Source organism: Musa acuminata, chromosome BXJ3-8 (genome assembly GCF_036884655.1).
Source record: "Musa acuminata AAA Group cultivar baxijiao chromosome BXJ3-8, Cavendish_Baxijiao_AAA, whole genome shotgun sequence".
Classification (NCBI taxonomy): domain Eukaryota; kingdom Viridiplantae; phylum Streptophyta; class Magnoliopsida; order Zingiberales; family Musaceae; genus Musa; species Musa acuminata.
Window position 1 is genome coordinate 45,301,778 of NC_088356.1, and position 17,989 is coordinate 45,319,766.

The following is a 17,989-nucleotide window of genomic DNA, read 5'->3' on the forward strand; positions in this document are numbered from 1 at the left end:
TAATAAAAAGTACTTATAATTTACGACCCGATGTCATTGCTCATATGATTATTATCATGTAGAAGTTAGATATTTGTGTATATGATTGCATTGATAAGATTGATTTCAAATTTAAAGATTCATTTTTGTATAATTAATCAGGATAGATGATATAAATTGATTGCATGGCTCACATCTCATAGAGAATTCAGAAAATGCTACCTATCAAAACAACATAAAAGAAGATTGAATCAAATTAAAAAATTTCATAATAATTTTTACAAGTTTAAATTCAAGAGAGGATGTTGAATATTATCTTAAACCTACTAAGATCAATTTAAAGGTCTCAACTGGAGTCAAAAATCTTGACTATAAAAAGGAGGTAATGCAACAAATTTGGTAACACAAGGAAAAAAAAAAGAAGGAAAGATGAAGTTTCCACAATTGAGAAATTATAAGTTATTATGCTTGATAAGTTTCTAGCTTTCAAGTTTCTATATTATTAGACTCTTTAGTTGCTTTCTCTAATTGTTTTAATAATTTATCCAGTTAGTACTATGTATCAAACATAAAACATTGATGATGTTTAATTAAAGCTTGTATGAGGACCTTCTTCTTAATTGGCCTGTACAATGTATTGGATTAAATTTCATGAGAGAAAGCTATTTATAATATTTTTTTATTATTTATAATTTCATATTCAGAACTTTAAGCATTTCTAAGTTATTTATGCGTAAATAAATGTATATGTTTCTAATTTCTAATTTAATTTTACTCTTTATTTATAATCTTTTCATTCTTATCATTTTTTCTTCTTCTTATTCTTCTTCTTCTCCTCTTCCTCACTAGAGATAATATAAAATAAATAAATAAAGATGATGAAATAAGATGAACCGAAAATTAAGGAGAAAGAGATAAGAAATAATTATTAACATTTGTTACAATAATATAAGATTATGTATATTAAGTAATAGTCCAGAAGATATTATATTTTGAAGAGCTACGAGGAGAGTTGATTATAAGAAATGAATAAAAATAAAAAATTGTAAATAATAACATATTATTTTATTAATTTTTTAGGAAACTAAGAATAATAAGAGAGATGAGAATATTAAGAAAGGATTTTTTAAATAGGAATAATATCCATTTCAGGTATCAAATTCAAATCAATTTAATTAATATTTATGTTAAGATATTTTCATTAATTGGCTTGCATCTGAAACTTCAATTTAATTTTACACATCAAGTCAATATTTTCGAATTACCGGTCAACTCCCGCAGCAATTCCACGAACGAAGCCCGCGTTGCATTTTGACGCAGGAATCGTCGAAGGGTGTACAGAAGCGTAATTTTTCGGTGGAGTGGGTGGGGGGTGACGGCAAGGGAATACGAAAGATGGGAAGGCGTGGGGGCCACCCCACAGCCAAGGGAGCGTCAGAAGAATCTGACGTCAGCGACGAGTTGGACGGAGTCATTTAGAATCCGATTAATTTTGAAGTCTGCATACAGTCAAAAGTGACACGTTTGCTTCGTTTGCTTTTTCTCTCGCTTTGTTTCCACAGCCGCCCTGCCTTCCCATCCCTCGCCCCCTCCCTCCCTCCCTACGGCCCCCGTCGCCCCCTTTTTAGGTCACGAAGAAGCCCCCCTGCACCGCTGGTTTGTGGCAGTGACTACGCGGAGAGATATATTACGGGAATATTCTATTTCGATTGATCGAAGGGAGATTTTGAGTCCAAGCAGATCGGATCGTCCTAACCAATCCACCTGCTACTTCGACTGCTAGAGTTCGGAGCGGGAGGAGGAGGGGAGTGTCACAGCGGCGGCGGCGGCGGCGTCAGCGGAGATGGTTAAGGAAACCGATTACTATGACGTGTTAGGTGTCAGCCCATCGGCCACAGAGGCCGAGATCAAGAAGGCCTATTACACAAAGGTCAGATCCTCCTTCTAATGCCTAGGTCATTAGACAATTTGCGTTCGTCAATCAATCATGCTACTTATTCGATTCATCCCACGAGGTAGTCGGATCTTCCGATATTCCTGTTACCCTAACGCTGTAGATTCAGAAGGTAAGCTTTGCCCCATCCTCGATTTCATGGCTTCCTCCAAATTGTCATGGATCGAAACCCCTGAATTCTTTTCCCTTTTTTTCCAAGTTATTATTTTGTATTGATGGAAAACTAGCAATGGATAGTTCTTTTTATTCCTTATTTATGAGCTGGTTTCTTGGCTTGCCACCAAATGAAGAAATCTTCGAATTTGTAAGCAGCCTTTTACCCCTAGTCGTAGTGCCACTTTGTTTGTTTTGCTGTCACTGGAAGTGGGTGCTCCTCTTCTCTTGGTTTCAGCTTTTTGTGGAGCGCAGTGTTCTAGATTGATCTGTCCTTGAAGCATTCTGGAGTTCGCAAATCTACAATTTCGGCAGAAACGCTGTACCATTCTGTTGAAGTTTGACATTGTTAAGTTGTTATTTTGTTGTGGTGTTATCCATCAAATGTATGGATTTTGTGCTACAACGGCACACGTCACTCTCAAGAATGAGGACATTTTGTAATAGCATCATCGTTTTTTTGTGCACTGTCAAAGTTACTTCCATGCAACCATTATATATATATATATACATATATATATATATATATATACATATATATATATATATATATATACATATATATATATATATATACATATATATATATATATACATATATATACATATACATATACATATATATACATATACATATACATATATATACATATACATACATATATATACATATACATACATATATATACATATACATACATATATATATATATACATACATATATAATATTACATGTACGTTATATATGTTACATTCGTTATCTTCTTTGCTTTCCTTGAGAATTCCTTAAAACTGTCAGAGAAGGCCGATGGGGTCTCTTCATCCATAAGATTCCTCTTGCAAATAAAAGGTTTTTAGGATTTCTTCCACTTCCTGGACCATGTCAAGTAGTTGTTTGTTCAGTGGAAGCCTCTTCAGGAGTGTCATGATAAAAATGAATCCAAATAATTAGCACAGTGTCCTTATCATGTCAATAGTTACTGTGAGATGCAGACCAAATTAAAATTATTGAATAAAATGAAAATAGTCACTTTTTGATCGACAGGTACGAAAGAGCGACAATGGGTCATTTAGTTGCTTTTATGTGTGTGATTTTATAGCTGTTATGTATAGATGCCAATCCATCTATTCTTGGAGAGCATGATCCACATGACGATTGTTACCAGTCAGCCTTTCCATTATGATGGAACCATGTGATATTGCTCTTTATAAATAGCATTGATACTATCTTCATTCCATGCTACCATTATACCCATGTATCGGAGAAGTCGATAAACTTCTTATGCTGTTGACATGTGTAAGAATTGTTTTTAAGATCTGAAATTGCCCCTTGTAACCCCTAATGCAGATGGCCTTTTTTGTTTCTTGCTACTAGCTGTTGCTGGTTTTTTCCTTCTATTTAACATACTGTACTTGCTCCCTGTAAAATGTTAGATTTTCTTGCATATGGAAATGCATAAGTTAAGGCTCCTGTTTCCTTGGGAAGGGTCTATTTAAACAAGGGATGTTTGTAACATCTTTAAAGTAATTAATTTAGGTATGACTAAGACCTAATTGTTTGAAGATAAACTTATTCAACATCAAGAAAAGAGTTGAAAGCATAGACAAGAAGTTTCTATAATTACCATGATCCTATTAGTCAATAGGAAAAAGTGATCAATGAAGATACTACGTGTAGAGTTAAAACAAAAGACTAAAATGGAGAAGGGTTTCTAGAGTGCTGTACAATGGTTATGTGCTTTTGAGTCAAAGGTTTTTTTTTTTTTTTGTGTGACAATTGTAAGAACAAGTATGCTTTATGGATCAGAAGTAGGTTGGTTGCAGCAAAAGTGTTCCAAAGATGTCATAGGATGAGGATGCTGAGATTGATATATGGTGTTACTACAAAAAAGGGAATAGAACAAGATTTATATTTTATATTCATGAACAATGATGGGATATCCCAACTGAGGATAAAACACAAGGTGGCTTGTCATCTCGAAAAAGGACATATAGATGCATTGATCGGGTTATAGAAGTTTGAATTATTGGTGAGGAGTGCTATAAGATCGACTTTTAGTTTGAATAGTCAATGCCCTCAAATGAGCTTAAGAGTGAGAAAAAATCCATAATCAACCCCAAAAGTTGGGACCTCATTGCAAAGTTTCATGACTTTGATGGATAAGTAAGAGACATGGAACTTTTGGGATCCTTTGTTAAATTAATACAAGCCACACCAATAATCTTCATAATTTTCATTCACATCCTTCATCCATTATGTAATGTTGTTCAAATGAACTTAAACCGGTCAAGGATCTCTGAACGGGGTAGCAGTCCTAATATAAAGTGCTCTGGCATCTAGCAAGAACCTAAGACGACTTTCTTATGCTACCCAGATTGCTAGCAAGATGTCCATAATTATTGATTTAATAATTTCTTGCATCTTTGACAACATAATCAAGTATAGTTTGTATATCTGTACTCTGCACAATAATTCACTGATAACAAGCGTACATCTTGAGCTCTTTTTCTTAGTTTAGTAGGCCAATCTTGAAATTCATTGAAGTTGAAGGTTAATATATCTATGGTCCTTCTCGGTGCTTGCACTTTAGGGGGATGGAAAGTTTGCATTTATTTTTTGCTGTTTCTTGTGATTATAGTTCTGCACATGGTATAATAAATTTTTCCTCTCATATCTACTGGACTTATTTGTCCCAAGTGTTGTATGCTATATCTGTAAAATAGTGCACAACATTCTAATGCTAACTTCTTAATTTGTTTATTCTATTTGTAGGCAAGACAGGTGCATCCTGATAAGAACCCAAATGATCCCCGTGCAGCCCAAAATTTTCAGGCAAGTGATTGATTATCACCAAGATAGGTGATGTCGTTTAGTTTAAATGTAATTGCTTTTATTAATAAACACATAACTGTTTGGTTTTCCCAGATTTGGTTGCTAGAGACATCTGGGAATTTATTTTTTTCTTTCTTTTACTAGTTAAGTTTGCCTCTTTAATTTATTTATCAAGATATCCAAACACTTAATGCTATACTTCTTGCTTTCTCATATAATGGCTATTCTTTGCTGTTTGACTAATGGCTACTCTAATTTTGTTTAAGCAAGCTCTTGAAGAGATGCTTTTTAGCCTCTATGGTATATATATATGTGTGTAAATTAAAGGTTAGCAAATGATCTAGGTGTTTCTACAAATTGAGATTCGGTTGAAGAGGTGAAGGAAATGGGTTTAAATATGGTCGTTATGGGTGAAGATGGATCTGGTAATTGTATGCTTACCAGTATGCCAACTCCAATGATCGAAAAGTGGGCAATATGCCTGGTTTGATAATTGTATCAGGCTGTACACTTGATTTCCTAGTGATTTGGATCGGTAAGTACCAAGTTGCATTGGGTGGTACAATTGAGATCAGAAACACTGCTAGGAAGTTCATACTAATCCCAATAGGGCCTGACAACTATTGCATATGATTATCACACCATGTAGGCTCCACTTTTTAGAAGACGTAAATCTAACTTCTAATCTCCTCAACCTTCTTATCAAGATAGGAGATTGCACATGGGATCGATGGTGGACACCATGATAAGCTGTAAGGACCTCAATCTACATTAGCAGGGATGCACTTGAAATTAAATCATTTTGCATTTGTGTATTCTACATTTCTCCTCCTCTTCTTTTTTTGTCTTAGCATATGCATAATCTTCTCAGGCATTGACTATGTCATAAAAGCTCCTTTGGTTTAGCAATTTTGAAGGTCTGGCCTGCATGAGAGTTCATAAACCATGGAAGAGGAATTTAATGGTTCTGCTTGTATCATTATAAAGGCAAAAGTTGTTGAGCTTACCTTTCATTTCATATTCGTTTTAGGAGATGTCATAATCCGGAAAATGTTCTATATCATTTCACTTTAATTTTTATAATCAACAAAAGCTTCTTCTCAGTCCTCCTCACCATTTCTTGGTAATTTTTGTTTACTCTTATTGATAGTATCTCTATGTGAAGTTGTCATTTCATTTTGCCACCATCACATGTTGGGCATTTTTCACAAAGATTCTACTTTATAAGAATTTTTCGTAAGTAACTTATAATGTTTTGACCAATGCGAAATGCCATGTGTGTATTAGGCAAGTTCCCAGTACCCGTCAAAACTCAGAAATTGGAAAATATCCCAAGAGAAACATGTCTTATCTAAATCATTAATTGATTGTATCATGAAGAGATCAGATGATGATGCATAACAGCAACCAAAAGACATACCATGAAATGGGACTCCCATAGTTAAGAATATGGAAGGGCACTCTCATCAAAGGACATATTAGTTTAATTGAAACAAGAGGGGAGCATGCACAGGATGATACAGAGTAGAGGCTGATCACTTATTCATGTTGATGTATGACCATGGATATCGAGAAGACTAGAGGGCTAGATCATCCAGATGATTAAGGGTAGATGGTTGTCATGTTCAATTTTAAATGGTTATGGATTTGCAATCTTCCATCTCATGTTGTCACCCCACGGAGCATACTGTCTCTTTAGTGGCTAAAACTGGAGCAGAAATAGTGGTGTATCAGTGGTGAACCATTTTCTCAAGCTGATTAGTCATATTTAAATGGCTTTTTCATTCTATATGAAAGCCAAAAGATATAATTGAGTTTGAATTAAGACCAAATTCTAGATTAAATAGATAGTAATTAAATTATGTGCAAACCATGAATTTGATCAAGTACATGATGTCATTTATAACCTTTTGTCAATGGGAAATGTACATAAATTGGGTGCCATCATGACACAGATACTAAAGCTATTGGCAATTTCAAAGAATGGTAGAAATAAAAGATGAAGACATAAAGGGCCTCTTACCACATCACTGTATATTCCATCCTTTTGAACTGCTATGAGATATTGTACACATTTATGATGTTTACAATGAACAAGTAATCATACTGCATATTAAGGCAAGACAAGCTTATGCGATACAGCTGCATGACTTATAAGGGCAATGCAGCTAGAGGACTTTCATCACCACATCTGCAGTGGCATGAATCACAATTTAGACAAATTTTTATTACTTGTGACTAATGCAATTGGAGACGGCATAAACTTCAGCCGGATGACTAGAACAATCTTAAAATGTTTGTCCCCGGTTTTAAAACTTTTCCTTATTATACATTATTTTTTACTTAATTAGAGTAAAAATATTAGTTTTCTTCAAGGTTTCACACTTCTGACGTTCCGTAAGAACTAAATATCTTCATTGTCATTGGGCATCTTAGCTTAGTGTTTTACATCAAAGCTGAAAACTCATTCAAAATATCTGTCCCTTTAAAAATATATGATTTTGGATCAAGATTGAAACACCAAGTAACCAAAATTGTTTGACATTAGATTGATTAAATTTTTTTTTCCCTTATAAGCTTTTCTTGTCAAGCTGCATTGTGAAGATTAAACTTGTAAGTTTGCACACATAACAATTTCACAGCAACAATCCTTGCTATGTTTATTCTATTACTGTGTATCTGAAGGCATTTATATGTTTTCCAATTCTTGGAAAAATGGTAATCAACATGGCTAGTTTTTGGAAAGAAGCATAAAGGTTTTTTGCTCAATAAGTGTACAAGCATAAATAAAAGTGGAACTTTTTCTGTCATGTCAAAGAACTTGCAACAAGTTTGAATAGTTCTTGTGGTACACTCGATTACTTGAATAGCATATGTTACTTCTGAGAGCTTTTTTTTTGAAAAATTACTTCTTGTTTCACAACCAGTCTTGCTAACTCCTAGAGTTATTCAGGTTTTGGGTGAGGCATACCAAGTGCTAAGTGATCCAACACAACGTGAAGCTTATGATGCTAATGGAAAATCTGGCATTTCCAGGTAGGTTCCCATTTTTTCACAATATTATTCAATACAATACAAGTGAACATGATTTTATTGAATAATTCGAGAATAAATGTCAGACATAACACATTTTTATCTTGCTTTGAAGCAGATAAATGCTAAATTTCTTGTGCCATTTCTTTTAAAATAAACAAATCCCACATGCAGAATGGAGTAATCTTTGCTTATTTATTCGTATACAGGGAAGCAATTATTGACCCTGCAGCGATCTTTGCAATGCTTTTTGGGAGTGAATTATTTGAGGATTATATTGGCCAACTAGCCATGGCATCAATGGCTTCACTTGATAATTTCACTGAAGGGGAACAAGTCGATGCCAGAAAGTTACAAGAAAAAATGAGGGTATCTATAGTTATCTATTTTTAATTGGTTTTCAAATGGAATTCCATATGTTGTGTAAAAAGAGACATAAATGGTAAAAGAAGAGGATGAAGTGCATTTGCATGTATGAAGAATTCAAGAATGCTCAAGAGAGAATAAAGTTCATTGACCTTATACTTCTTTTCATCACTTTATCTAAGACTCTAAAATACCTCTGTGGACATCACTAATTAGAAATATTGGCTTATATACCAAACAATTTAGAATAGGTACGATTTTTCAGCTTAGGATTTCTAATTTTCATTTTGAAATTATTCAATCCTCTAAACTTTGCTAAGGGACATAAAATCATGCTAAAAATCTGCAAATCTGCAGGCTGAACACTGACACGTGAGATAATATCACTCAGAATTTTTTTGAAAAAAAACGAACACTCTGATTATACATGATTTATGTCGATATATGAATTCAATTTCTCATAGCTTTCATAGTCCAGATGGATAAGGGATGAAGAATTTGGAAAAGCTTGCATTGCAGATTTTGATCTGGTGCTTGCAACATTCATCGGTGAGAAAAGTGAATAAAGTTAATGAAGTTCATATTATATACCAAGTTTAATTTGTTCCTACACAATCTTGCATTCATGTTCGTACAAGCATAAATTCATGTAGATTATGATTGATGCAAAAAAAAGTTCCCGATTTCAAGTTCATATGAATCTATCCCTTCTTCTGACATGACGGAACCATCTAATTCTTTTCTTTTTCTGTTAATAACATGCATCATGTACATTACTGTTAGATTGAATTGCAATGATTTGTGCTACACATTTCTTAATGTTTGTCTTATCACTCAAGCTTGGTAGCCTGATACTTCTTTTTAATCTTTTGAGTATGATTAGTTTTGTTGGTTTTGGGCCAATGCTGAATTCTTTCAGACAAGCCAGCTGAAATATGTAAAGGAAAAGGTGTTATGTTATACCTTGAAAGTGTTAATAATATTTCTTTGTGAAGGATTATATGCTAGAAAAACTTGTTCATTGTTCATCTAAATCTTTTGCTTCCATTTGAAGTCTTTTTTATTATTTGTTCTTGAACTTGTCTTGATTGTCTTTTGTTTCCTTTTTTGGTATAGTCATTTCTTGAGCCAATAGATATTTTGTTACTAGCCATTTCATTGTGTAAGTTCTGTACATGAATCTTCAAGTCAACTACAGGTCATTCAAAAGGAAAGAGAGGAGAAACTTGCAGAGATACTGAAAGACCGACTCCACCAATATGTGCAAGGAAACAATGATGAGTTCATTAGACATGCTGAAGCTGAGGTCACAAGGCTTTCTAATGCAGGCAAGTCTATTTGTCATTATGCTGCTTGCTGTTTTCTTTGAGACCAATTTTTTTTATTTGTAACAAGTATCTGGAGAAGTTGTTCTTTGAACTGAACACTAATATATTGTATCCATGTAAGACTAGTATGAGCCACATAAAGAAATCATTTTATCAATGCAAAACAAACAGCTATAGAATTTATTGCTATAACATTAAAAGCATAATAGTTAAGGCAATTTTGAAAATATTTTGATGAAAAACTAGCGAGGTAGGACAAAAAGAATTTCAAATTCTAGCACTATCCAGATCAGCAGCTAATATTTGTTGATTTAATTTTGAGTTTTAGGATCATAGTCTCTAGTCAAATGTTGGAGAAGAGCACCCGATGGAGGATATGGAAAAGAGTAAACATGACTATGCTATAAGGATTTAGATATTGTGATAACAGGAAATAGAAACAGAAATGTTTAAAAGATTTGTCATGAGAATTTTTGTTGGTATAATTAAAATTAATGAAAGAGATGGTGTTTCTCCTTTAGTATTCCCTTATATCTGCTCTTCGGGTGGGCATGTGCATGTTGATAGTTGGCATACTAGCCCATTAATGATCTAGTCATCCATATTCAACTTTTGTTTAATGAAGCAAAATCAAAGATAACTATGATCAAAGCAACAGGAGTAATAATCTCTACAAAAAGGAGTAATAATCTAGCTTAATTGTTGATAATAAATTACCATAATCAAGTCATTATAGGGTTATCAAAGGGTTCATCCAAAAGAACAAGGCGTAGATTGGCCTAGATTCAATTTTCAGTTCTAAGCCTAAAGTGAGCAAATTAAGTTTGAGTCATATACTGGCTTCCTTAAAGGACCATTAAGCTAGATTTGTTCCTGATTAGGTAAATTTTGACACAAAAAATGTCCAAGTCAGAGCCTAGAACAGTTGGAACTTGTTTGGCCATTGTATAGAAATGGCCCAACATAGCCTCTACACGACAGTATGCAGGACTGCTAGGACTTTATTACTATATAAAATAGATTTGAAGTAAATGATGACTGAAGCAATTTGTAGGAACTTGATTTCAGAGAAACATATATTCTTGCAGATTATTCAAGAGCTCCATCATGTTCTGTATAAATAACAAGTGTACTAATCAAAAGATGATTATCAAATGAGTAATCTAACTTATTTCTCTTCAATGTTAATCATAATATGATCTTGTTGATTAACAAACTAGAATTAAATTACTAATTTTTATCTATGATTAGAGCAGAACTCATACTCTAAAAGAAAAGCCTGCTTCAGTGAACCTGTATGCCTATATAACTGTCTAAGCTTAAATTTGATGACAGTTTTATTGACTGGATTTAGCTCAAAAAAAATATGAATGCTGTAAATTAGCACATAGTCTCAGTAATGATTTGACTTCTTGTGGCTAATTTTGTATGCTTAACTCATGTATAGGAAACAGGATCTTGACCTGGGTTCTCTTGATCTGATGAAGCATCAGTATGTTGTTCAGATGTTTCTCTGGACAACTTTATTTTTTCAGCATCTTTAAGTTGAATTTCTGTGTATATGTATAAAATGTTAGACCTTTTATGCACCTTCAAATATGTTAACCATCATTTCTGTATCTTGTTTCAGCTTATGGAGTAGATATCCTGAATACTATAGGCTACATCTATGTAAGACAGGCAGCAAAAGAGCTTGGAAAAAAGGCTATATATTTAGGTGTGCCATTTATTGCTGAATGGTTTAGAAACAAAGGCCATTTTATCAAGTCACAAGTAACTGCTGCAACAGGTGAATTATCACTTTTATCACCAAGGTTGACACATGCATGTCTCACTATAAATTGCACAGTGTGCACCCATCTGGGTGATTCTTCATTCAATTTTCATGCATAAATGTGGTTCATTTTCACAATAAAGTTCTGAGGTTAATCTTGGATTTGTAGGTGCCATTGCACTAATGCAGCTACAGGAGGACCTTAAGAAGCAACTTAGTGCAGAGGGCAACTATACAGAGGAAGAACTTGAAGAATACATGCAGAATCATAAAAAAGTGATGATTGATTCGTTATGGAAGCTTAATGTTGCTGATATTGAAGCCACCCTGTCCCGTGTTTGTCAGATGGTCTGTTTTCTTGATTGTCTCTATTATTTTGAGATGTTATTATTTGTCTGCTTTGTTATCTCAGTCACTAATTGTGCTAACTTTGACTTCAGGTGCTTCAAGATAACAATGTTAGGAGAGAGGAACTCCGTGCTCGAGCCAAAGGTTTGAAAGCCCTTGGGAAAATATTTCAGGTATCTTTCAAGATCACCTTAAATTACTGAATGTATCTTTTGAGTTTTGACATCACTGCTAGTTTTCATATTCTGTTTTCTACTTTCTTCAAATGCTTCTCTTCAAATTTGCAGAATAAGGGGAAGTTACCTGTTAATCGTTCCTTTGCAAACATGGAGCAAATGGAACTTGTAGTACTCGTGATCACTATTAGAAAAGTTGGTAGTTCCATCCTAATGCAATTTTGAGCCTACCTACCTTATAGAGAGCAGATGCATTTTAGGAGGTTGGGTTCTTTACTTAAACTTGCTTGTTGTGAATAATCTTATTAGCAATACTAGATAACGCTTGCTGGTCAAAGATAAAGAGATAAAGAGAAGGTGGATCTTCTTGTCTGATGCTCTTCTACTATGAAACCAATTGAACATCCATTGACAAGACAAAGAACAATGAAGAAGAGATACAAGAATAAATCCACTTAATAGATTTGGAAGAAAAATTCATACTCTTAAGGGTTTTTTTTACTTTTTGAATGGCATTCCTAGATGAGTCACCATACACTTTAGAAATGTTCACCTTAAGCAAAGTCAGGGATTTTTGTCTTAGCATTAAGCATGGTATGGGCTTATTAATTGGTAATTAAAATGTTATTATGGATATTTTGCTTGGAACTACAAATTGCTCCTAAATTATAAAGCTATTTAGAAAACGTTTAACATAATTGACAAGACTCTTAGTAAAAATTTTATATAAGACAATGTAGAGGGCTATAGGCCTATAATCCTGCACCTTAGAGTTGTAGATTTTTTTTTAAAGAATGAACACTAGGAAGTTTTACCCAGGTAAGCATGCTATCCAAATAAAGTTTAGAAAAAGGTGCCTTAAGACACTTAACTAAATTTTTTTATAAATTTCACTGTGTACCCAACAGAACTAGGGCTTTTCTCATATCCCATTTGGTTCATGGCAAAAAAAAGAAAATAAAAAAAGAAAAGATCCTTAATAGAGAAAGGTTGAGCCAGTTTCTATCACTACCAGAGATTTTGGATAATGTAAGACATTTCAACCAATTGGATTGATCAGAGATGTTCCAAACCAGGGTTTGCTATATCGATGCGTATCGCCTAGTATGGGCGGTACGTATCGGTCCGAGAGGATACCGGTACACGGACCGTCCTCTACCGGGTGGTACTAGTCATTTGACCCCATATTAGATGATACGGGGATTGTACCGACGGTAATAGTCAAAATTCAATCATTACCGATTTGTACCGGTCGATACGCTCATATTTCGACCGTTATCAATCAAGGGTTGAGATTGCCCTATTTCAAATAGTTAATTTGATCGTTTAAGGCTTAAAAAAGGGTTTTTAAATCCTTTCCTCACTCTCTTTTAACTTATTTCACACTCTCAATCTCTTAAACCCTTTCAAACACTGATTCACTCACATCTCTTTTTTATTCTCATATTTTCACTCTCCTAGACTCAATAAGACTACGATTTATGAATTAGATCAAATTTAGGAGGTTAATTTGGAAGGATTAAGAGGAAGAATACTCTAATCAAGAGGTATGTATTCTCTTTCTAGATTTTTATTGATTTATGATATCATTAAGCCTATTCCATGTGGTGTATGACTTAATGTTTAATATGTTATTTGGTATATTTTTAATGGTAGAATAGTGTTAGTTAAGGAGTAATTAAGGTCTTTAATGTTGTGATTAGTGTGTTTAATATTAATAGTTTCAAAATTAGACACTTAATAGGTTAAATCTTCATATTTCATGCATATTAAGGATTGGATCATATGTTTATGATGGTTTAATTAGGTTTTAATTAGTTTTTTTAATACTATGATTAGTGGTTTTAATGATGATTTAATTAAAATTTGATCGATATTGGGTCAATTTATATTATTTTTGCTAAAATTATACTGAATTTATATTTATTTCTAACTTAAAAATCCTAATCTAACTTTTTTTAAAATTTTTAAGGATTTTTTTGTGTTTTTTAGGCGTACCATCAATACACCTCGATGTACCGTCGGTATGCCTTGGTATGTACCATACTGAGTAGGGTTCAGTACACTGGTATGGACCAAAATTGTAATCCTTGTTCCAAATATTCCAAATACTGTAAAATCAATTAACAAATATAGTCGCAATGGCATGTTTTTCATAAAGGATAGATCCATCTCCTTGAGTAATCATCTAGATGGTGTTTTGTCTTCTCCTAAACTTAACCATTTCATGAAAGAATTTCATATTCTTATATTCTCCAATTTAATTGTTTTTAGCCTTGGTCCACTAAAATAAGTGATACTGACAATTTAATATACTAAGCTTATTGTTAAGACCTTGAAGAGAGATAATTATTTTCATTCAGGGCTCCACAAGCATCCTAAGCCTCATAAAGAGTTATTTTATTGAATGTATATTTAAATATTAATGTCAAGGTCGGCCCTAACAGAAGCTTCCCAATTGACAAAAGATGGTTTAGTTCTGTCAGATTGTTATAGAAGAGGACATAGTATTACTATCAAAATTCCTATCATCCCACCTTTTATTATTGATAAAGGAGTTCCTAAAAGGTAAATTATTCAAGGGTCAACATTTGAAACTATACCCAAGCAGGAGCTGGAAGGTCCTTATCTAGAAGAGGTTGGAGGTTTTCAAGGAAAACAGTCATAGAGCTTGTCCCTTTATGTAATATGGTCTTCACTTTAAAACTTCTCTTCTTCCAAAGAGAATTTAAAACAAACTTAAAGCCTCCCGCTAGGTTTATAGTGTTGAGTTCAAAAGAAAGTTCCAAGTTCACGATGAAAAGCTTTAACTAATTTAAGAGATGGGGTCTTCCCCAAAAACTCGCTGTAGAGACTGATTTGCTAGTGTTCTCTAGTGCACTTATCTCCACAAAATCTAGTTTGAGAAAAATTGGAGAGAATCCCATAACTTTTTCAGTTTTTCCTCTAGAATGTTGTCAGCTTTCCAATTCCAATGCATTCCCCAAGAACTTTAGGGTATGAATTCAAGTTCCGTTTGAAGAACTGTACTGGGTCCTGGCCCTACTGGTATGGTTTCAGTATGTACTAGTATACAGACACATGGTGTGTCAATGTACCGATCAGCATTGAATGGGTACTGGTTCAGTGTAAATTGGCAAACCTACAGATGATATGTTGGTATATCGATTATCACAGACCAAAGAGGAAGTGAAGGGAGGAGGCGAAGGAGAGGAGGAGAAGCAGAATAGGAGGATGAGGAAGAGAAGGTGGAGTAGGAGATGGAGGATGTGAAGATGCAGAGTAGGAGGGAAAAGACAAGAAGGTGGAGGAGGCAAGTATCAGAGACGGAGGAAGAAGCAGCAGAGAGGAAAGTAAAGTAAAAGAAAAAGATAGTTGTTGTTGGTAAAATAAATAAGAAATAAATTTGTACGTGTACTGGGTGGTAAGCCTGGTATCCCTGGTTTTAACCCTTTAAAACCTGGCGATACATCAGATAGGAAAGGGTTACTAGGCGGTCTGTCCAGTTTCAACTTAGACAGGGAGAAATTGCTGGTACAGTGTCACATCCTGGTCGGACTGGTAAATACTAGACGGTACAAACCAGTATGACTGGTTTTTAAAATCTTGCTGGGATTTCCATATAAAGTTGAAGACCAAGCAGTGTAAGGATTTCGAGGTCTACCTGGGTTAATAGTTGGTTGAGGTTTAAGATGAGAGAATATGCTGGGAAAGATGGTGAAGAAAACACTTAAGGTGGTGGCTGGAGGAAGCCAGGGGGATGCTCATCTCTAGAGAGATTTGACCAGCTGTTCCTGAGGGAAAATTCTGTTGTATCTTTGTTTTTGGTATAACAGAACAGACAAAATGTTGTGCCCAACCAACCCACTTTTGCTAATGGTTACGTTTCTGGTCATGCTTGTGTATTGGTTGGAAAAATAAAAACTGTTACTATGAAAACTGTTGGGTTGTGCTGCACACTTTTGCATAGTTTTATTGTTTGAAGTGTGGAAATTTCCTGTCACTGTATCATGTACTTTCAAGTTGTAGTGATCATTATTAAATTCCTGAAAAAACACCATGTTATGTGCTTTGATCTAGAGGGTTAAACTGGGCAATGGAAGTGAGAGTGAAACATCATTTGCTAGTGGGGCACAGAACAAGTTGAGTGGCAATGATGAATGCAATGATGGCAGTTCACCTGATGCATCACCAAAATCCCCTGTGGAGCATCTGTCTTATGCAAGCCTGGCTGCTACGCAGGTATTGTTGCCATTCCCATGAATTATCAAGCTAAGTTATGCGTGTGAATAAGTAATCCTGCTCAAGCGAACACTCAAAGGGCTCTCCGTGGGTTCTTCATTCTACCTCTGTTTTTGCTCATTAAAATTCAACAGAGAAGATGTTCGAAGAAGTAATAAAACATTTTTCATGTGGCAGAGCCCATACGTGGAGGCTCCTCCGTTTGGGGATGTTAACTACGACTTCCCCATGCCTACCGCACCACCTGGCGCTCAGAGGCATGCTTGATCAACGGGTGTCTGAAGTAAACCGGATGATCCTTACCTTGTGTTTTAGTGTTAGGTGTACCAGGGAAGCATCTGCTGGGTGTATTATGGTTGGTAAGTGTCAACTTTAGGTTTGTGGCATTTGTTCTTTCATCATCAGGTTGCAAAATATCATATTCTGAAGATTGGTGTTGGTGGTCAGTTTATGTGCGCCCCCTTTGTGCCTACTTTGTATTTGAAGAATTGGTTCTGCATCCATGTCTTTTGTCTTTTGAGCCAGCCCCAGTCGGGCGTTGTACATCAGAGACATATTTCATGTGTGGCTAGTTTTTATTTGTGATATTGTAGAGAGAAGATGCTATGTATGTATATATATGCTTTGCTTTGATCCTAATTGTGTTATGGACTCTGCCAATTTGAGTTCATGGTTTAGTTCCCAACATACTTGATAGCTAAAAGAATTAATTAGCGATGGTAGAGGAATCAGCAGTTGTAAGCTGCAGGTTGAAGGTGGTATGCATGGGTACAATCTTTTTAGAAGCTAATAAGATTTGATCCCCATTTGAGGTAGCTACATGCTTCATGCTCTTCATCATCCGGCATCAATTATTCGTCAATCTGATTTTGGATGCACACAGTAGTTTACGTCTGTCTGGAATTGTCCAAAATAAAATTAAAAATAATAATTATTTTATTAAAATAATAGAAATCAAGCTATGATTTATTCTATATTTTTGTGTGAATTTAAGCTTTTTTTTTAATTCAAGTTTGGTATATTTTTAATGATGTGATTCTGAGAACCGAGTTGAATGTTGTTTATTCATGAGTGTAAGAATATAATAATTGAATGTTGTTATTTGTTTGTGTAAGAATACAAGTGTTATCTCTTTTACACCAGATGGCAATATCAAAATATGTTTTCTATTTTTTCTTTTATGAATCCAGGGGTATTTTATATTCAGATTAGGAGGTATATTTTTAGAATGATTCTGAAATTGAGTGTAAAGATGTTTATTCACAGAGTAGTGTCATAAACTTTTTACAAAGTTTCATAACAGCAGGGCAATGATGTTTGTACGGAGATGGCAAGGGGTTGTCCACAAAGGAGGTCATGATCGTTGGTGGAAGTGGACGAGGGGCAATAGAGGAAGCCACGAACAACTCCAAGAGGATTATTCGAGGGAGGAGTCGAGATGGTTGATGGGAATGGCCGAGGCCAATGCGAAAGGATCATCTCCAAGAGAGGAGGCATGATCATGGAGGGGAAGGAGGCAGTGTAACTGAGGAAGAACGGAGGCCAGCGGAAGGAGTGAGACTGTGTCGATGGAGGTGAGGAAATTAGTAAGGGCACGGTCGATAAGATTGATAGATAGGTTTGCTTGATGAGTATGAGAACATTTCTTTCTTGTGGTCGGGGAGAATCAACGTCTACACGTTAGCAACTAACTATTCTACTGTCTCGCGTTGCATAATAGCTAAACACGCGGGAAGACAGACCGTGTCTGCACAATTATATCTCCATCCACTTGCATCAATTTTACATGGTCCAATGTCGGA

The 17,989-nt window shown here is 34.8% G+C and overlaps 1 protein-coding gene across 1 annotated transcript; it reads left to right on the forward strand.

Annotated features, from left to right (window-relative positions):
- The first annotated feature begins 1,446 nt into the window (after positions 1-1,446).
- On the forward strand, positions 1,447-16,826 carry LOC103996276 (chaperone protein dnaJ 10). Its single transcript, XM_009417165.3, has 10 exons — positions 1,447-1,909; positions 4,861-4,920; positions 7,874-7,956; positions 8,163-8,322; positions 9,518-9,647; positions 11,278-11,436; positions 11,591-11,769; positions 11,862-11,942; positions 16,026-16,187; positions 16,365-16,826. The coding sequence occupies exons 1-10, from the start codon at positions 1,823-1,825 to the stop codon at positions 16,452-16,454; spliced, it is 1,191 nt and encodes a 396-aa protein (XP_009415440.1). The 5' UTR covers positions 1,447-1,822; the 3' UTR covers positions 16,455-16,826.
- Positions 16,827-17,989: the final 1,163 nt, after the last annotated feature.

Bases quoted from the DNA above. Each gene is read 5' to 3' on its own strand.
- LOC103996276 (XM_009417165.3), top strand. From the start codon at position 1,823: ATGGTTAAGGAAACCGATTACTATGACGTGTTAGGTGTCAGCCCATCG. The intron at 11,437-11,590 runs GTGAATTATCAC...TTGGATTTGTAG, and splicing joins ACAAGTAACTGCTGCAACAG to GTGCCATTGCACTAATGCAG. The intron at 11,943-16,025 runs GTATCTTTCAAG...GCTTTGATCTAG, and splicing joins CCCTTGGGAAAATATTTCAG to AGGGTTAAACTGGGCAATGG.